The following is a 22,119-nucleotide window of genomic DNA, read 5'->3' as shown; positions in this document are numbered from 1 at the left end:
GTCTTCTGCAGTTTCCACAGTATGCATCTGATGAAGTGAGCTGTAGCTCACGAAAGCTTATGCTCAAATAAAATTGGTTAGTCTCTAAGGTGCCACAAGTACTCCTTTTCTTATTATTAATCAAAGTGCCCTCACTAGGCTAATTACATTCTGCTCCCTCCATATCACTCCCAAACATCTGAGTTGGGTAAGATTTTCTCTTTTACTTCCTTTTCCTAAAATAAGGTTGCTATGTGGTGCTAAAATAGCTGCTGTATTTCACTCCAAGGGAAGCTGCATTTCTGTAGCTGAAAAGATCCTTGCATAGGGCCTGACCCTGAGAGGGGTTCAGGCCCTGAATCTGTATATCAGTTTGTTATATTTGAGCAGTGCTTTGGACGTTTCCAGAAGATGCCATAATAAAAGGAGGAGGAAAGGGTATTTGTTTTTAAACAACACTTCCACTGGACATAAATCCAAGAAGAGAAACATCTCTGTGCCTACGGCATGCAGCCAAACTGCTCTACAACTCCAAGAGCATATGGCAGTCCTGCTACTCTGAGATAAAGGCAACTCAACAATTATAAAATACTACAAATGGTTACATAAAACACTTGAGGGCACTGTGTATGGACTAACCAGAAACTGAAAAGGGCCTTTGAGGAATCAAGATTATCCAGTTTCATACACAGTGGCACTCTAGAACTGCTACATTGTCTGTGGACATAGGAACACACACAAAATCCAGTAGCACTTGGATTAGAAGACAGAACAAAATTAGCTGTCTTTGAGAACCAGAACACAGAGAACAAGCATTTAAGAATAGATGCAAGCTCCATTTACAAGGTTACAATTAAATATTTGTAGCTGGTAGCGAAATTTAGCAGCATAAATCACAAGCAGAGATTTGAATTTCAGTTAAACGGATCACATGACAGGGATGAGTTGTTAACATTTGAGCCCTTTGATAATGAATTTGAATTCAGCCTCCTTCCCTCCTGCTCCCCCGTAACAAATGCTGGGACCAATCCTGAGGAAGTCTCTGAGAAGCGAACAAGAGTGCAGGAACTTTACCCCTCTCTTGTGTAGGCTTTTGGGCTCATGCTGGAGCCCAAGCTTTGAGACCATGCGAGTGGGGAGGGTCCCAGAGCCCGGGCTCCAGCCCAGCATCTACAGAGCAATTTTTAGCCTCACAGCCCTAGCCCCATGAGCCCAAGTCAGCTGACCTGGGCCAACTGTGGCCGTGACACAGATTTTTTGTTCAGTGTAGATGTACCCTTATGAAGGCAGCAATTACAGCTATTGGTATACAAGGCATGGGGAGGGATGGAGTGCGATCTCGAAATTCCTGCTTAGACTACACAACTTCGTAGTCACTGCATCTTTACCAAAAAGCTCCAGTCTTGCAGCGAAAGCATCTCTCACATTGTACTTGGCACAATGCTTCCCAGGAGAGAGATTTCTGCTGGAAAGATTCTGAAGTGTAAGCACAGTTTAATTTCATTTACCATGCTCAGAGCAAGAGCAAAATTAATGACAAGCGTTAGAAGCAGGAAACGAGCTTCCAAATACACTTCTAAAGGTTCAGATCTACAGGAACATACTAGCTCCTTTTAACATACAAAATTATCCCTGGCTTTTGAAAAGTTACTCAATTTAAGAATATTTTCACATTAAAATCCGAAGTCCTATTGAATAAGAATCTGTATAGAAACATATTCACTGTTGGGTGGTTGATTTGACACCCTGTGGTGCTGCAGTGCTAGCTCTTCAGAGATGAAGTAGTGAAAGGGGCATATGTCACCAGATGGGAAAGGGGGCAAGGAACACATTTTTGTGCCATGTTGGTATAGTAGTTTGGGCAGGGCCTTGTGGTCTTGGTCATCAGGCTGCTGGCTGATGAAGCAGTAATAACACTGTACTATGTGGTGAATAGTTAGGTTATCTTTCTGACAGGAAACTTTGTCAGGATAATCTCAGCATCACATGGAGAGTAATTTTCATCTTTTCAGTTCAGTTGCATGCTTTTGAAAATTCTGTTCTGTTTTCTGGGTTAGTAGATAAATGTGTTGGTGCACTAATAAAAATACTGAAAACCTGCAACCAAGCAGATGGTATATCCGAGTATCAGAGAATAAGCCTTCTAAATACTGCCATCCTCACCTCTGGTCTCTGATGAATTCTAAGCATGAAAGCCCTTGTTTGCCACAAGCCCTCTCTGATTAATCTTGCGAAATTTTAAGTCCAGCTACTTTTCTGATTTACCCAGACCCAAGGTTTTATGTCAGGTGGCCAGAGTGGGTTTAAAACTTTAGTAAAGCACACTGGCAGCAGCTGATGTGTCATGTCCTCTCCATCTTTTTTGAGGGGAGCTTTATGCTAAGTGTACTGCCAGATTTTCAAAAGGTGTTTAATATCTGCTGCTCCCACCGACTCTAGCAGGATCTTTGGTGCTTAGCACCTCTGAAAATCTGACCAGTAATATTTGACACTAGAATTTAAGTGTGACATGTTTAGTCTCAACCATGATGCTGCTAAATGCAATTAGCTGCTTTGTACACAGCGTTTTAAAGACAAGAGAGGTATATAAAAATACAGAAAACACCCGGCAGATGGCCTCAGACTCAATGCAATGAAAATTACAACAACAAAAAGAAGAGTCTAACAGGAGGGTCCAAAGCAAAGGAAGAAAATCCAGAAATAAATCACTGCTTTATTTAGCAAAAATGCTCACACCCGAGCCTGGTTTACTCTACAGCATGAACTATTCAAAAGGAGAATTTAGGGGTAAGCCTTCACCACTTTTGTTCCCCTCCAGCCACCCTCCAACACTAGACCCAGCTGATGGATAAGTAGAAATCAGGAAGCAATACCTGAAATAACCTTTCCCATCATCTTCCTTGATTTCCAGGGATACAGAGAATGTGAAAATATCGCTGTCTGGAGTCTGTGGGGCTTCAGTGGCTGAGAGCGGAGTCTGTTTGGCAGAACGACGGAAGGCAGTGGCAAAACTGTACAGTATTCGACTCACCTGCATTCATACAGAACCAGAGAGATTAGAAAAGATTCAAGGAGGATTGCTACCTGTGTTTTCATTAACCAGTTGGAAGAAAAAATATTGTGCAAGAAATTGCAGATATATTCTGGTTCTACTTAAGATACTAAGATAAAATAAAAGAAAAGGAGTACTTGTGGCACCTTAAGGTGCCACAAGTACTCCTTTTCTTTTTGTGAATACAGACTAACACGGCTGTTACTCTGAAACCTAAGATAAAATAGTAAACGTGCATGCTGTCACCTTATATAGTTGCAATTTCTATGCATTTACCAACTTCTGAGTTATGAAGAGACCATTTCTTCATAATATTCCACAGTGCCTTGAGTGATTGTTTCACAATTTATGGAAATAATCATACTCTGATTTTCTAATGCATAAGTAGTAATTTATCTATTTAAAGGCTCTGAAAGGTTTCTAAAAATAGCATTGTGGGGCTAGCTAGATGTTTATCACCTCAATGATTCTGTATCAAATTTGCTCATTTTGTATGGCAAGATTATTTTTTCCTAAGGATCCACATACATACAGAAGTTGCACAGATGTAACTAAGGGCTTGGCTATACATACATTTTATAGCACTCTAACTTGCTGGCTCAGGGGGGTGAAAAATCACCCCCCTGAGCACAGCAAGTCTGAGCGCTTTAAAGCGCTAGCATGGGAGCATTCCCACAGCAGCGCTTTGAAGTTTCCAGTGTAGACATATCTTAAGGGTGTGATGATGTTGCACTAATTTAGTCAAACTGGTGGTCCTTTGTAAGCATATACTCTTGCATCAGTTTAACAAAAGGTATGATCTTGCACTGTCTTAGTTATGCTGGTATAACACTGCATGCATACCTTCTTGCACCAGTTTAAACCTGGTTTACATCAATTTAGCCTGCCCCTGTTACACTAACCTGATGTAAGCCAGGTTCAAATGGATGCAAAAATACACACACAATGTAGCACCAGTTTAATTAAGAAAGTGCAATATCACACCTTTAGTTAAACTGATGCAACTGGGTGTGTAAACAAGGTCTAACTGCCAGCTCCACAAATTCTCTGTGTGTTCTTTCTGGCCTGCACTTCAACAGAGATTCTGCAATTGAAATTTGATTAGTGTGTTTGCTACTGTTCAAGTCCAGAGTAGGCCGTGTCTCACTCTCCCACAGCCATGTTGGGTCTTCAGGGTTAAAAGGAAAAGGCAAGTTTCAGAAGATCCACCAGGAGCTTGACAAATCTGCAAAACCGTATATATGAGGTTCCTTTTTTCAGCTATAACCACAGTGCTCTGTATGCTGCAGCAAGTTTCACCTAAAGTCTGCATCTCCCTGGTGGAAGTTCTAGGGTAGCTTCAGATACAGTATTAATTTTAATATTATTAAATTTTATTTTTAATTCAATGAAACCTATGCATTAGCCCTTGTTATTTCTTTTTATATTAAATGCAGGTTGTTTTGCATTATCTCCACATTTTCAGATTTTTATATGGTGTAAATTTTTATAAAAACTATTTCCCCATGCTAATATTTTCCCCTACTGTTACTCACACCTTCTTGTCAACTGTTTGAAATGAGCCATCCTGATTATCTCTACAAGTTTTTTTTCTCCTGCTGATAATAGCCCACCTTAATTGATTAGTCTTGTTACAGTTGGTATGGCAACACCCATTTTTTCATGTTCTCTGTGTATATATATTGTCTTGCTGTATTTTCCACTGCATGCATCCGCTAAAGTGAGTTTTAGCCCACAAAAGCTTATGCCCAAATAAATTTGCTAGTCTCTAAGGTGCCCCAAGTACTCCTTGTTTTTTGTATAATGATACCTACAGCCTAGCAGCTGTCAAGGGGCAGATAAAGGTTAGCAGCTGGGAAGGTGAGACACACATGTGGGTTTGTGGAACATACACAAGATATTTCTGCTAAAATGATCAGCAGTGAAGCAGCTAATTCTGACATTGAAACTATTCTCTTTTGCTTTCAGAGGTAACACCCTACTGGGCAATTCACACTCTTCAGAGATATGGTTTCAGGCTGTCTGCTGTCAGGTGTCACTGCCTCAGACTGCACTTAATTCAGATGTTGAGGTTTTCTTTGTAATCATAAATGCTGAAAAAACTTTAAATGAAAGTTTAGATTTTGGAGCACAATTATTCAGCCAGGGTGAATTACATGGCTGTAGAATTATGGAAAACACGGAATCATAGAAATGTAGGTCCTTGGAAGGGACCTTGAGAAGTCATCAAGTCCAGCCCTCTGCACTGAGGCAGGACCATGTAAACCTAGATGACCTCTGACGGGTGTTTGTCCAACCTGTTTTTAAAAATTTCTGGTGACTGGGATTTCCCCTTTAGAAGCCTGTTCCAGAGCTTAGCTACCCTTATTGTTAGAAAACTTTCCTAACATCTAACCTAAATCTCCCTGTGACCCGAACAGCACACCAATGCTATTTGCCATACGTTTGTTATGATATTTACTTAAAGATGGAATATAAATATATCATTGGAATACTAATAATTCACTGATCATTAATATTCTGGCATGATATATGTACAGTAAATCCAGAAAGGACTTCAGAGGTGTGCTGGAAACATGTGACTAAAATGTGTTTAAACCAGGCATGTCAAGGAGAGTTGATAAACAAGTTTTCTCCAGACATAGGAAAGAGGCCAATACCTCAAACCAGGTGTGGCCAAATTCAATAGGCTATTCATTTTTACAGGTATCAGAGGTTGCAGGAAAAGATCATTTGCATTGTAAAAATCACTAGCGGGGAGAAACCAGCATGGAGACAGAGTCTACACCAGACAGCATGGCATCTATACCTCGCAGGGAAAAAACTAACTTTATCATGGGATACTCTTCACTCAGAAGAACAAATAAATTTGTTAGTCTCTAAGGTGCCACAAGTACTCCTTTTCTTTTTGCGAATACAGTCTAAGACAGCTGCTACTCTGAAACTCAGAAGAATGTCTTTCAAAGGTTTACTGGATCGTAAAGAGCAGGGAGAGAATCCCTACGTTATCCTTCATCTGAGAAAACAGATACCCAGCACTCTGAGCTCTGTGAAGGGTCCTGGCCAGAGAGTCTGATCAGCCGTGCTGGAAAAAACATCTTGGTCAGAAACACTTCTTCAAAAAGAGAGACTCGTTTGTTAAATCAGGTTTTAGTCTTAAAAGCATATTTTTATTTTTGTTTGCTAATAACCTTTTCTATCTTTATTCCTTATACATAGTACCACTTATACCTCTGTCTTTTTGTTTAATCAACTTGTTTTACTATAAACCAATTCAGTCCTTTAATTAAAATAGAGTGTTTGCTAACCCCAGCTGAGGTAATAAGCTGCTGGGTACTGTCTCTTTAAGGGAGGCACAAGCAAACTGAGCATTCAGTCACAGAGCTGTGCATAGCAAATAGATTTGGGAGCTGGAGGTCACTGACTGCTACCTGCTAGGCAAGATTTGGGCTGGCAGAGCCCTGAAGAGTTTGCTTATAAAGCAAACAAGCTGACGTGTCAGTGAGCTGTCTCACAGCGTAGCAGCAGCTCTCTCTTGAGGCTGAGAGGACGTAACAGAGTTATTTACGGTTCTGGGAACCCCACAGATTAAGGTGGTCCTTTGCTGCAGAGTAAGCCCATTACTTCTTGTCCTACTTTCAGTGAACATGGAGAAGTAATGATCACCGTCTTCTTCATATGTGAAGACTTATGAGGTGCCCCTCAGTCTTCTTTTCTCAAGACTAAATATGCCCAGTTTTTTTCATCTTTCCACAGAGGTCAGGATTCCTAAACTTTCAATCACTTTTATCGCTCTCCTCTGGACTCTCCAATTTATTCACATCTTTTCTGAAGTGTGGTGCCCAGAACTGCACTCTGTATTCCAGCTGAGGCCTCACTAGTGCTGACTAGAGCAGAACAATTACCTCCAATATCTTACATACAACACGTCTGTTAACACACTCCATAATGACATTAACCTTTTTTGCAACTCCATGACATTGTTAACAAGGAGTCTGGTGGCACCTTAGGATTGACATTGTTGACTCATTCAGTTTGTAATTCACTATAACCCCTACGTGACCCCTATAACATCAGACACTTTAATAAGACTTAAAAGCAACAAACACAAATTTAAATTGAAGAATAAGTTTCATTTGTTGCTGTTAGGACAAAATTCTTAAATCAGATGTTCAATCTCACTGATGTTAGCGAGAGTTATGAGTACTGAGAGCGTAGCTGGTCCAAAAGAGATTTAAGAAGTGTTACTGGGATATGCTCTTAATGCCGGTAAGGTCAAGAAAGGATTCAACTTACAGCTTCTTGGATTTCACATCGGAAGACATGAATCCTGAACAGTTCTGCATTGTAGTGGCTTTCAGTGAAAGCAAAGCAGTCACTCTCGGGGGTCCCATCATGCCCTCGCACACAGAAGAGAATTTTATAGATCGGATAATTTGCTATTTCTGTGTGTGTTTGAGGATCTAAGAGCCTGTTTAAAAAAAAAAAAAGTAAAGTAAAGTTTTGGGCTTTACAAGGATTACTTTGGCCAACCATTTATTTGTGAGATTGACAGATTCCACTGATATTTAGAAAAAGCACGCTACACAGACCCTATCCCCGATTGTCATTTATCTCAAGACATTAATTATATGTGAAATTCTGACCCATCCCCAACCCCTGTGTAAATGCCCCTCTCCCGCAACAGAGTACAGTCAGTCAACATTAAAATGGAATCCTATTAAATGGGTCAGGTATTTCCATCTTGCCTGAACCACTTCATTCTGAGGTGACAGGACAGGAAAGAAAAGCAGTGCTGGATTTGAATGTAAGTTATTTGTTTGACTATTTTCTCAAAAGTGCAGGTACCTGAAGTGCAAGACACTTATGTCTATAATTTCCCTATAAAGCTCAGACCTTCCCATTCAGAAAGCTGACCTAACCTACAGCAGTTCACGCATATTTCAGGTCACACAATTCTCCCATTCTCACAATAGCCCTTGCCTGCCCTTCTGTGGCATTCTTTGGGGAGGAGGACTACAGCCTGTTCCCTGCCTGAGACTTTGCACATCAACAGTTTTACAGTCCTGGCTCTGCCTCCCCTGGGATTAGAACTCAGTTTCTATTTCCAAGGAACCAGTAAGTAACTGCCCCAGCCACCATTTCCAAGACAATTCAGATATTAAAGAAGATTCTGTGCTGCCCCTTGTGCATGAGAAGTTCGTTGCAAACTGATCTGTAAGGCCACTTGACCATCTCTTCTTTAAAATCCCTCCAGACCCCCTTCTGCCACATTTAAAAGAAATCCCACATTGCTCATATCTCCTCCTAATTGCGATTGGTAGCTTGCTCTCCTTTGACAGATGGAACTGATCAGACTGACTGCAACAGACTCCAGAGTGTTCCTGAACGAGCTTCATACCTCACGGTTCCTTCAGACACATTAGGCACTGACAGGGTCACATCTAAAGAAATCTCGCACTGGCTTCGTAAGATAGACATCATTCTCAGGGCCTCCACTTCGCTCCTGGGGGCGTTCACTGAGGCACAGCCCAAGTAGGTAAGCTTGCTGAACACCACACTGTCCTCATCTGCCACTGGTGTAAAAGGGCTCGAATCCTCACAATCTGCAACAAGGCACAAAGTGACAAATGAAGAGGCAAGCCAGATGGTATGCGTTAGTAAGCTTCAAGGCAGGCCTCCCAACAACCAGGGATCTGAAACCATACAACGACATTCACAGAATCAAAGAAACACAGGGAAGAAACCTCGAGAAGTCATCAAGTGCAACCCCCTGAGCTCTAGCAGAGCCACTATGCCTAACAGGCTGGACAAACACCTGTCTTTAAAACTTCCAATGATGGGGATTCTACAACCTTTTTTGAAAGCCTACTCCAGAGCTTAATTAGCAAGTTTTTCCTAATACCCAACCTAAATCTCCCTTGGTTCAGATTAATCCCATTACTTCTTGTCTTACCTTCAGCAGCCATGGATAACAATTGATCACCATCCTCTTTAGAACAGCCCTTAACATATTTGACTACGGTTGTCAGGTCCGTCCGTCCCCCACTCTTCTCAAGACTAAACATGCCCATTTCTTTTAAACCTTTCCTCATAAGTCAGGCTGTCTACACCTTTCATCATGTTTGTTGCTCTCCTCTGGACTTCTCCCCAATTTGTCCACATCCTCCCTTTAGTGTGGTACCAAGAATCGGACATAACCCTTCAGCTGAGGCCTCACCAGCGCTGAGCAGAGCAAGACAATTACCTCCCGTGTCTTACATAGGACACTCTTGTTAATACACTCTAGAATGATATTAGCCTTTTTTGCAGCTGCAGCACATTGTTGACTTACATTCAATTTGCAATTCACTATAACCCCCCGACACTTTTCAGCAGTGCTGTCACCTCGCTGTTATCCCTCATTTTGTAGTTGGGCATTTGATTTTTCCTTTCTAAGTACTTGGCACTTCTCTTTATTGAATTTCATCTTGTTGAATTCAGACCAATTTTTTAATTTGTCACGGTCATTTCAAATTCTAATCCTGTCCTCCGAAATGCTTGCAACCCTTCCCAGGTTGGTGTCACTTGCAAATTTTATAAGCATACTCTCCACTTCACTATCCAAGATATTAACAAAAATATTAATAGTACCAGACCCAGGACCGACACTCGTGGGACCCCACTAGATCCGCCCTCCCAGTCTGACAGCGAGCCATCGATAACTATTTTTTAAGTATGGTCTTTCAACCAGTTGTGCACCAACTTATAGTAATTTCATATAGAGATTACAAAAAGCCAGGACAGACTAAAAGGGATATGGAAAGCCTGTGATTAGAAATAGAAAGAGAGCCACAGGGCTATCCAAGCTCTTAAGATTGACTCTCTCCATGGGGGTACACTCTAGCATACTGTCCGAATGTACTCATTTTCACCAAGGCAGTAAAAGTCACAGGCATTCTAATCGGACCAATTTAACAGACAGCACATGTTTAAAGCACTCATCGTGGTCACACTGTGAACTAACCACCATTTTCCTTCAGGACAGGGGTTTCAAAACTTTATCCATAGTTTGAACAATATCTTAAATGATTTCATGGGCCACCTCCCCTCCCAATGGGAAATCACATGACATCCCTCTGGCAACTACAATGTTACTCAGACAGAAAAGTGACATCAGAAGTGTACTTTTAAATTCTTTTAATGCTATTTAGCAGCTAAAAACAAGAATTAGGAAGCTTGAGTTGGGAGAGGATTTTATTGGGGATCACTTAAAAGAGAGAGAGCGCATGCTAGCTCTTTGAGTGATATCAGAACTATTTATTGAATTTACAAATTTTGTGCAAGCACATTTTATAAGCCTAAACCTTATGAATGAATGCCCATGGGATGGAGCATCTTCACTCTTTATTCTCTATAGACAAATAAGTTGAGCATCAAACACTTTTCAACCCATGCATGTGGGTTTTTCAGGTGAGACCGCAAAAACAAGTCTGTGCTAAAAAATTTTAAAAGCACCCAAGTCACCTAAGCATTTTTGAAAACTTCACCTCATCTGCTCTGCAATACCTTTGAAGACCCCGTGCCAATTTTGTAAGAATAGGAGCTTTAATCCAGCATCTTTAGACAAAGTTCCCTTTCCTCTCACAGTGCCCCAACTGTCTCCTGACCTCTACCCCAGAAGCAGCTGCATTTCAGTGGAAACATACATAAGATGGTGAAGTACTTTGGGATCCCTCTGGGTAAAAGAGACCCAAACAATGTAATACATTCACCCTGTTCATCTGCATTACAGCACATTGTTTCGAGTTTGACTATACTATTGATACCATCCTACTATATGAGCAGACGACATGACAAGCGCTTCATACATTGTGCATCACACGTAGAGAAACACAGAACTTCTGATGGCTGCTAGTAGGTACTCCCCAGTGTTTCCTAACCTCCCTGTGTCGGTTTCACTGGCAGGATCATCTCAGGTTTCTGGAGTCCTGTCATCGACACCGGGTTAACAGTAGAGGATGCTGAAGCCTCAAGAAGGATGGGATCTTCCCCTTCTCCATCAGTCCGGCTTTCTTCCCCATGTTCCCGGTCACTGGACAGGTCTTCCATGGGTGGATCCATCAGCACATCTTCAAGTTCCCTCTGCAGCTGCTGCTCACTCCCATTCCCTACAATCTAAGGGTCATAAACACAATCAGGACAGGGGTTAAGGAAAAAGGATTGTTCAGTTGAAGAAAAACTCACATATAAAGAATTAAAGAACAACTAGCATAAATCCAGACTTGCCACCAGCTACAACTGCACAATCTAAACGCACAAAACTTAAATGAAATCCAGACATGCAGCAACTGATTTCACTAGATTTAGCATATGAGCGCTTTTCTTCAGAAACAAAACTAGCCTTGTTTAATACTTCAATATACCTTACAAAGAGCTCTGAGAGCAGGAATTACTTAGACATGGGAAAAGAGAGTGAGGTGAGTGTCCTCCAAAACTAGTCAGACATCAATAAAGTATACGCAAATAAAAGTATTAACAGAAGTTAGTACTATTATGGCTTCTATGGAGGCCTTCAGTGGCAACAGCAAGTGCCTAATATTCGATACACTATGCTGTTTGTAAGGAGGCAAAGACCTCTGTCTACTGATAAAATAATAAGATTACACAGGAAGAGGGCTCAGGAGAGGGGAGTCAGAAATAGATTTCTACCCTCGGCATCAAAAACAGAAGCCATTTAGGTGAAGTATTAAATGCACACAGTTGTGTTGCTTGCTGACACTGACCCTGCAACCACTTAAATGGTGCAACATCAGAGCTTTAGGTGGTAAGAGGATGGAGCCATCATTTAGTACTCTGCAGTGGCTAAAGTAAACTGAAAATCTAGCCAAGGAAGAGGAACACTGCTGGCTAGGACATCTATAGGGATACAGAGGAGCTCTATGGAATGAGGGAATAGAATAGAGGCGCATTACAAGGTGTAAGTGTTGGTTTCTACAGCTGTGCTTCCAAAGTGTCTAAAACGTCACATTTCAGGAACCCATTACGTAATTTACCAACCAGTATCTCTACCTGTCACAATGGTATTTAGATATAAAAGTGAACCAAATACCATAGAACAGACAAGGAGATGCAAAAAGCATCTTGAAAGCATTTTGCTGAGTGGCAGCCAATGATATTTACTAATGTTCTAACACTTAACTTGTTGGTAGCCATACCTATTCCTGTTGGCACTGTACCCCATTTCCCTATGATCGGACATCCATTTCCATACCACACCCATCTTTTTTAAGATACTGATGTAAGACACTGCCCATAAGTTAGAGTTACATCAGTTCAGTTATATCAGATCCCTAGCACCTTTTATTAGTCCTTTCTGTTAGAATTTTTTCTAACTCTTACCCAGAAAAAAGAATCTGGAATTAATTCCTGTTCTCCTCCTCTCCTTTTTGCTTGGAAACTAGACAGTAAAGCATGAAGACAGACTCAGTTCACACAGAAGTCTGCCCAGAACACCTCTTACATAAGGAAGCATATAATTCTATCTGCACCATAACAAATGTATCTTAGTGGAATATCAACTCATCCTGAAAGCTTTTGAAACAATGGCCTATGTCCTCAGAGTCAAATAGTAATTAAGTCAACCCACAATCCAGGTAAGACTGTCAAAATAACACACCAAATCGGATACTGTGGGAGCTTCGCATATTACAATTAGAGCCTTGAAATGAAATCTACTATGAGAGTAAGAAAAAATCTGGATTAACAATACCTTGTTACATGGATGTTCATATGAGCCTACACAGTACATGCCCTCTAATGAAAATTAGAGTAAAATTCCCAGCAGGAGATAGTCACCTCGTTACTGGTTCTCTTATATCACTCAAAGTTATTCCTGTTGAGCTGTAATTCTGACACACAGCAGCTGCCACCTGCAGGCCTTTAAGGATCAATCCCCATCCCCAACCTATCTCCAAATTTCAAACACTTAAATTCATAGATATTAAGGTCAGAAGGGACCATTATGATCATCTAGTCTGACCTCCTGCACAATGCAGGTCACAGAATCTCACCCACCCACTCCTGCGAAAAACCTCTCACCTATGTCTGAGCTACTGAAGTCCTCAAATTGTGGTTTAAAGACGTCAAGGTGCAGAGAATCCTCCAGCAAGTGACCCGTGCCCCATGCTACAGAGGAAGGCGAAAAACCCCCAGGGCCTCTTCCAATCTGCCCTGGAGGAAAATTCCTATCTGACCCCAAATATGGTGACCAGCTGAACCCTGAGCATGTGGGCAAGATTCACCAGCCAGATACCCAGGAAAGAATTCTCTGTAGTAACTCAGATCCCACCCCATCTAACATCCCATCACAAGCCATTGGACCTATTTACCATGAATAGTTAAAGATCAATTAATTGCCAAAATCATTTTATCCCATCATACCATCTCCTCCATAAACTTAACGAGTTTAATCTTGAAGCCAGATAGGTCTTTTGCCCCCACTGCTTTCCTTGGAAGGCTGTTCCAGAACTTCACTCCTCTGATGGTTAGAAACCTTCATCTAATTTCAAGTCTAAACTTCCCGACGGCCAGTTTATAACCATTTGTTCTTGTGTCCACATTGGTACTGAGCTTAAATAATTCCTCTCCCTCTCTGGTATTTATCCCTCTGACATATTTATAGAGAGCAATCATATCTCCCCACAACCTTCTTTTGGTTAGGCTAAACAAGCCAAGCTCCTTGAGTTTCCTTTCATAAGACAGGTTTTCCATTCCTCGGATCATCCTAGTAGCCCTTCTCTGTACCTGTCCCAGTTTGAATTCATCCTTCTTAAACATCGGAGACCAGGGAGAAAGTGGAGAAATCTCAAAACATGTCTAACACCTTCCCCAGACTTTCCAAACCTTCCCTCTGTCATCCCCACAAAACACAGAAATAAATATTACATCTATGTCTGAAAACCCCAAATTGTATAGCGACCAGATGCTTAGGGTTTAAACAGTTCCTTGATTTCCTAGCCATTTATCACACGTGAAAAACAAAAATGAAAATCAACTGCTCTTTCCCCCTCTATACTATTTAAAGTGAATTTAGTTCTGATCAAAGGCATCACTTTGACAACGCTGTACTAAGTTCTCTATCTTGTGAAGCACATGCAGTGGCAGGCCAAGCTTTCCACACAACTGCCACCACTATGCCTTATGCCTGAACTGACTAGCCCTCACGGCTCATTCAATCCTTGACCTCAATGCTGAGCCTGCCAAAGGTGCCTAATTAGTGCCGACTGCGGTGGCCTTGTTTGTGACCTGAATACCTGTTCACTAGTCACTGAACTGAGACGTACACAGCATTTTACATACGCCACTGAATACCCTTCCAATGATAAATTTCAATTGTTAGTGACCTGGGCCAGAGCCAAACCGGTGATCTAAGAGGGGGAAAGCTCTAGCTTTTCATAGCACAGTGGTTTTCATCCTTTTCTCATTTGCAGACCCCTAACATTGTGAATGAAGGTGCGCACCCCCTTGGAAATTCAACCTGTGGTCTGCGGACCCCTAATATAGAAGTCAGACTGAAAACTGACTGAACAGAACTCAGCTACACATGTTATAAGTGCTCAGCACAGCATTTGACACAGAGTGAGAAAAGGTGCTGAACTGTGGTCTTCTATGGTAACAACACTTCCGGGTTTTGACCTGTAAAGTCACATACTTTTGACTGATCAGAAAAACAGAATGCCTCTTCTGGAATCTGAAACTTTAATATTTTCACCTTTCGCAGACCCCTTAGATCAGTGGTTCTCAACCTATTTACCACTGTGGGCAGCATATGCAGCTCTCTATTTGTAGAAGTGGCCCACATAACACAATATATATACTACCTGTGTGGCCCAGAGGATATCACATGGGATGAAGCTGTGTGCTGATTGGGCCACAAGTGGCCTGCGGGCTGTAACCACTGCCTTAGACATAGCCTGTGGACCCCCAGGGGTCCACGGACCACAGGCTGAAAACCACTGCCCTAGCAGATAGTACATGAGGAGTGAAACAAATCAGCAATAAAAGCAACATAGAGCACATGAAACTGAAAACGGGAAGAATCTAACGCGTATTATTGTAGAGTCCAGGCCAGCAAAAAAATCCCCAAGCGCGTCCAGAGCCAGGCTGCCGATGCTGTGGAATCACTCACAGAGAGGAGCTTTTCAGTACAGTTTCAAGGTTTCTTGCATTTAATCCTGGCTCATTTGCCTGCAGCAAACGAAAGAAACCACCTCACCAAGACGTATGGCCTTAGAAGCCTTAGTAACTTGTGGCTGTCTATGAACAGTCACAGAAGATAAGGCAAACAAAAGCCAAGTAAATACCTGTGCACCTCATTCCAGACTACGATTAAAAAAATGGAACAAGAAACATCAGTACACTTGAAACCTGGACACAGGGCAGGACTCTTACAGCTGCATTCAAAAGCCCCAATGTGGTAAACACAACAAACATATTGTTCAGGGGCCAAGATAAAAAAAACCAAACACCGACTTATATGCAAATTGGGTGCCAAGGACAGGAAGACAGTGATTCAATGGTGCTACTAGTGAGCCATGTTCTAGGAACAGTGGGGGTCATTTAAGGTGTAACAGTTCTGTAGGTTTGTTGGGAACACACAAATGATCACTAAGAGGCAACCTCTGAACCCTGACAAAAGTGGGGGTGCAGAAGGGAAAGGCAAAGAGATTAATGATCTGGTAAATGTTTGTCTGTCTGTTCAGGACAGATGCTTTCTCTCATTTTAACAAAAACTGGAGCCCAGCATGATCCCCAAATCATTAACTATAAGATGTTGCAGCACCACAAAACCCATTTATGTGCGCTACCATTACCTGTACCCAAAACAAACCAAGGGTAATTTTTATATTTTATCTACCCCCTGCTACCCTCAGGTGTGTGCACATGCACACAAACCACCAGCCTTCTCTGCCCTGAGAGCTTATGTACTGTGCTATTACAAAACACCCATTCTACAGAGTGCTCCAGGAATGGGATTTTTGTAAATTCAATTCATGCCAACTGCCAGCTCACACAAGCAAAGTGACAAGGGGGAAGTGTTGACAGCAGAAACCGCTGATAGGTGGCATTTTTGGCATACGCTCAGTGAAAGCACCCCTTTAAATTGTGTGAACCATGTACGTCAGCATATATAAAAAGCAAGAAAAAGTTAATAGTTATGAACAGCTACAAAAAGATACAGGCCATGACTACATTTTCAGGAGCAAATGTATCTTGCTGGATTTTATACAACTTTTTACAAAGAAACAAAAATAGCTATTAGCTCAGACAGAGGTCTATATCAAAGGAACACAAGATGAAGAGCTCCTCAGGCTCAATATGCATCTTATGCTGTTCACCAAACAGAGCGTGCAAAGAACCTTAAAACTCAGCAGGATGCCTGGTGAAGAAGCAAGAGAAATAAGATCCGCGAACTGCAGTTCTAGAATTACAGAGATAAAACAACAATCTCAAAATCAATGCCATTCAGATTTTTTTTGATCAATACAAATTTTTGCCTCCTTTGGTGGCAACATGATGGCAGCTGGACTTAGAGCAGATACAAACAAATGAGATTAGTCATACATCCTGAAACAGTTTGTCATCCCTGAGAAAAGTCTTCTCCCCATTTCTGCCTCTGACACATAAAATCTGGGCAATCCCTACTTGGGATCTTTTTTTTTTTTTTTTTTAAAAGGTCAATTTCCATGTGCTGCTTCCATGCATCTAGATAAGATATACATAAAGTGCCCAACACAGTGTTAACTGCCTCCTCCTGAACCTAGCTTTCAAGTTCCACAGATAGACAGTCAACTAATACAGTGGAATTGACACCTGGAAAGCAAAGTCCATTTTACGGAAGCAGTGGACAGGACTGTTCCCCATCAAGACACTGGAGTTATCCTTCTAGTCTTCATTTCTCTCTAGTCCCCTGACAACAAGCAACTGATTTCCATTCATAAAGGCAGCCATTTCCAGTGATAGAGGTTTGTTGTCTCCTTATGCAGAAAGGAGGGGGTTAACGAAAGAAATTCCTGCAGGAATGGCTTTGAACTGGGCACCTACTTGCATTAACTAATGTATAATGCTTCCATTAATCATTCAGATTGCAGTTATAAAGAAACAGCATGCTCTCTCAAAAGAGAGTACAAAAGGAAAGGTTCAAGGTGATTCACTTTGTTCAATGATTGTACCCAGCCTTTGCCCGGAATTCATGCTGAAGTTTACTCATAAAACCCAACAAAACTATTGTAGTGTTTAGTTCCAGATCAGGAAATAGCATAATTTTGTTTGACAATTACTCTTAACCTAGAATTAAAAAAAAAAAAAAAAAAAAGACAGCTACACAGTAGTACCAAAGTTCCAGTTTTCCGAGTTAGAAATATGGAACACACAAAAGATTCTGAAGGATTTCATTATTTGGACTCCACTTTGGAAGTAAATGTATCTGAAAAGCAAATCTGGGTCAGAACATGGTTGGTTGAAGAGGATTACTGTTATTACTCCGCAAAAAGAAAAAGGAGTACTTGTGGCACCTTAGAGATTAACCAATTTATTTGAGCATGAGCTTTCATGAGCTACAGCTCACTTCGTCGGATGCATGCAGTGGAAAATACGGTGGGGAGATTCCATATACACAGAGAACATAAATCTCCCCACCGTATTTTCCACTGCATGCACACGATGAAGTGAGCTGTAGCTCACGAAAGCTTATGTTCAAATAAATTTGTTAGTCTCTAAGGTACCACAAGTACTCCTCGTTCTTTCTGCGGATACAGATTAACACGGCTGCTACTCTGAAACCTGTTATTACTCCATTATATATTTGTAAACTTTGTGAGGTGCTGTATTTGCCTTGTAGGTCACTTCATTTCTTTTTATATTACAAGCCCAAATGTTACTGCACTAAACATAAATGTGTGTCCTGAAAATCAAAAGCATCGAACACCCATAGCTGGGTAATCATTACAACTGCACTAGGAATCCAAACATCTCAACCTTGAAGTAATACTTGCTTCAGAATGAGCCATTTCACATCTCTAAACATTATTTGGCATTAACAGAGTGGAATGGATTCTGGTAATCGTCTCTCTTCTGTAGATTCAGATAATCCTCAATAGTTTAAGAAACTGATCATCTTCTCTCACATAACTATTCTTAAGACAAGGAATTCTTCTATGCAGTGTGCTGAAATTCTAAGACTCAGTAGATACCCAGGCATGGATTCTAAAGCAGACAAGTGAGGCTACTATTCCTCTTTGGAGCTAAATTTCTGGATAGAACCTTGTGAATCATTTAAGGAAGTCTCGCTTGTTGATATAATTTTGAAGACTATTCCTTTGCAAGGGGAATTATCGCTGAATCTTTTGCAACTGCAATACAACTACATAAATCAATTTTTTCACCAGATGAAAAAGTTCTTAAGGAAAAAGAACTGTTCTTCCGCTAAAGGCTGTCTGTTGTGTCATCTATAATAATGTATCCATTAAATGGCTAGTACATAGAGATCAGAAAGGAATTCAAGAAAGCCAAGTAGAGCAGCTGGAGATACAAGAAAGCTGTGGAAAGGCATCAGGAAATTTGCAGTGAAGTCTTTGTTCAGCCTGCCACCTCCTAGCAACAAAGAAGAAAACAGTCCCACAGAGGGAATACAAGATCTCTCTCTCCCTTTGAAATTTGGATTGGACATTCTTTGCATGACAGATCTAACTGACCTGAGATCTCAAGGTCTCTTACATAGATGAGAGTTTTTCTTTCAACTCCCATATAGAACATTCTAACTTAGATCAGCCCTGGAAAAGATCCACTTTATACTATAATACATAAAAATACAGCTACAGGTGTAAGAGAGTTTAGAGTGCCCATCATGTTTCTATCACCACATTTTAAAGCCACTGAAAGGTTTCCTTTATGTTAGACAGCCTAAGTGCATAACTCAGGGAAACAACCTGCAAAAATCCCTGAGGGTCTTTCCAGGATAGCAATCCCAGAAGCGAAAAGAAGAGGTCGATACCCATAGAGTTCACATAACTTGCTCCTGGGCCTGTGTTCTGAGGTCCATGCTACACGTCATGGGTGTAAGGTTTCAGGCTACTTCCAAATTTCTTAAAGAGAACCTTTCACGTTGACAAACTTTAGTACATAGCAGAACCAACAGGCAAACTGATGACATATGTGCATTAACAAGGGCTTTCTCCCCTGAAAGCTGCAGTGAAGTTGTAATTCTAACTGTCTGAAAATCACAATTTATGATTGTTTCATCCTAAACACTGGGTGACAACTCCAGTAAAGGATTCATCAAAATGAAAAACCAAGTAGTGATGGAGAGAGCACTTATTCAAAACATAAATATCTACAATGAAAGCAGAAGTAATTAAAAGAAATATCAGCAAATGACACTGATTCTTGAATAAGCTCTCTCTTCTTTCAAGTTTTCAACAATAGAAGTCCCTCTTTAAGCTCTTCCATGGTTAGTTTGGGTTAGAAGAATGAACGAACTCAGGTTATGGATTCTTACCTTCAGTCCTGTTTTTTCATCATCACTACCATTATTTGTAGATGGCGTTTCATCCCCTTGCCTGGAAACCAAGACAAAATCTTCACTGTTAAGAGTGGATACCGAGTCTGAAGACACACTGATTTTTCCAACAGAGACCTTGTCATCCATGACTTAAAAAGGAAGTTCGACTCATGAATGAGATTAAATTTTATATACTCCTGAAAAACAAAAATCATAAAAATACTTATACAGAAGTTTGTGCTTGAAGCTCAAATGTTTCTTTTCAGAAACTTGATGACTATTAAAGATCAACACATCTGACTGCATAGCTAAATAACAGTTCTCAGTACATCAATGTGCACACATGGTCCAGGCTTTTCAATTTGCTGTTAAACTCTTTACTCTGAAAGTGCTGCACTGATTTCCACAGATCACAAAACAAATTTATATTTTGAAGTGTTTCATGATCACTTTTCCCAGTGAAGGCCCATCTATACTACAAATAGATTCACATCTGAGGACCTGGTTATAACGTTTTCATTGTGCAGTGTAGATGGGGCCTAAAATCATACTCCCAAGCAGTGCTAAAGTTAATCTTTTTAAGGAACATGGTTAAGATCTTGTCTACACTGCCAAATGAGTGTTGTAACTAAATCCCAGACACAGTACTGTCTGTGGTGTAAAACGTGCTCTTATGCTATGCCTGGTGATGAAAGACATTATTTTCGGGCCAGCATACTTCCAACTATAAACCCAGTCATAACCTGGCCTTCCCTTCACCTATGTTCATACAAATATCATGCTAGGGTTTTGTAAATATCAGGACAAGCCAATGATGAAATTCCACTTACAAATAATCTCAACATTATATGACTTAACTCGATATAGCTGTACTTGAGACACAATGGACCCCTGAGCTGAGCAATATTTTATGCATCTGCACTGACACTTGGGGGCAAAAGATCTATCTGGCTTTAAGATTAAACCAGATAAGTTTATGGAGGAGATGGTATAATGGGATAACATGGTTTTGGTAATTAAATATTCATGGTAAATAGGCCCAATGGCCTGTGATGGGATATTAGATGGGGTGGGATCTGAGTTACCCAGGAAAGAATTTTCTGTAGTATCTGGCTGATGAATCTTGCCCATATGCTCAGGGTTTAGCTGATCGCCATATTTGGGGTCGAGAAGGAATTTTCCTCCAGGGCAGATTGGAAGAGGCCCTGGAGGTTTTTCGCCTTCCTCTGTAGCATGGGGCACGGGTCACTTGCTGGAGGATTCTCTGCTCCTTGAAGTCTTTAAACCACAATTTGAGGACTTCAATAGCTCAGACATAGGTGAGAGGTTTTTCGCAGCGGTAGGTGGGTGAAATTCTGTGGCCTGCGTTGTGCAGGAGGTCAGACTAGATGATCATAGTGGTCCCTTCTGACCTAAATATCTATGAATCTATTATAAGAATCAGCTCTGGACACCCTATCAAGAAACAGGAAGAACAGCATCGGCTGGTTCAGTGCTACAAGTCAGAGCCAACAGATAGGATAAAAAAAGTCACAAGAACTGGCACTGAGATACACTTTAGATAAATTTCAGAGTAACAGCCATGTTAGTCTGTATTTGCAAAAAGAAAAGAGTACTTGTGGCACCATAGAGACTAACCAATTTATCTGAGCATAAGCTTTCGTGAGCTACAGCTCACTTCATCAGATAGATAAAGGGAACAAAAGGTAGAGTTCAACTACACACCTCCAACATCAAAGGTTCTTAGAACCCCCGGCTAAAAATAGAATGCCATGGTACAAAGGGCCAGTTTAATTCCTTAGTGAGTCCCGATTACATGCTCATCACAAGAGTCCCAGTCTTTACTGACTCCAAAGGATGACCAAACCTGAAATTTTTTGTCCATTTGAATTGTGCCCTTTGTCCTGCGGGGAACTGACCTCACTTGGCTGCCAAAATAGCAGCCAAGCAATGAGACAGCTTGGCACAGATACATTTTTCCAAGTGCACAGAGTGGGTACACAAAGAAGAGACCACCACCTGAGAGGACTGCTTTTTGACTTGGTGCCCTACAAAGTCCATAAGCCATGCACAGGAGTTACTTTGGAATTAATGTTGGATGGATTTTCAGCATCATTTTAGGCATGAATTTTTAACAGTGAGGGTAATTAATCATGGGAACAATTTACCAAGGGTCATTGTGGATTCTCCATCACAGGCAATTTTAAATCAAGATTTGGATTTAAGATACGTGTTAGTTCAAAAGGAATTATTTTGGGCAAGTTCTATCGTCTGTCTTATACAGAAGGTCACACTAAATGATTGAAATGATCCCTTCTGGCCTTGAAATCTATGAATCATCATGCCTGATGAATGGGAACTGTATTGCAGGCAACGGTCCTAGCCCCCTCCACCAATGGGCTGGCTGCACACTAGGACTCAGTATATAACCAGATGACTACTCCTTACTCTGAGAACTATTTTCTCCTCCAATGGAAGGAGCATCTGTAATTAGAGTAAGACAACCTCACAATAAACTTTTACTGCCCAAACTTGTGCAAATATATTG

The 22,119-nt window shown here is 41.0% G+C and overlaps 1 protein-coding gene across 7 annotated transcripts in view; it reads right to left on the bottom strand.

Moving 5' to 3' along the window:
• Nucleotides 1-22,119, bottom strand: part of RABGAP1 (RAB GTPase activating protein 1) — a 130,556-nt gene that overhangs the window by 100,239 nt on the left and 8,198 nt on the right. For 5 of the 7 annotated variants that reach the window (XM_073314400.1, XM_073314399.1, XM_073314403.1 and 2 more), the window contains exons 2-6: nt 19,569-19,768; nt 10,954-11,188; nt 8,433-8,637; nt 7,328-7,502; nt 2,853-3,010 (exon numbers count right to left, since the gene is read on the bottom strand). In XM_073314400.1, coding sequence (XP_073170501.1) covers nt 2,853-3,010; nt 7,328-7,502; nt 8,433-8,637; nt 10,954-11,188; nt 19,569-19,718 — 923 coding nt within the window. In that variant the 5' untranslated portion in view covers nt 19,719-19,768. Of the gene's footprint in view, nt 1-2,852; nt 3,011-7,327; nt 7,503-8,432; nt 8,638-10,953; nt 11,189-19,568; nt 19,769-22,119 lie in introns of those variants that run through there. The other 2 variants (XM_073314404.1, XM_073314406.1) reach the window with 2 other exon arrangements.

This window comes from Lepidochelys kempii, chromosome 16 (genome assembly GCF_965140265.1).
Source record: "Lepidochelys kempii isolate rLepKem1 chromosome 16, rLepKem1.hap2, whole genome shotgun sequence".
In the NCBI taxonomy this organism is placed as follows: Eukaryota; Metazoa; Chordata; order Testudines; family Cheloniidae; genus Lepidochelys; species Lepidochelys kempii.
The sequence above is the reverse complement of the archived record's forward strand: the minus strand, read 5'-3'. Positions and strand labels throughout refer to the sequence as shown.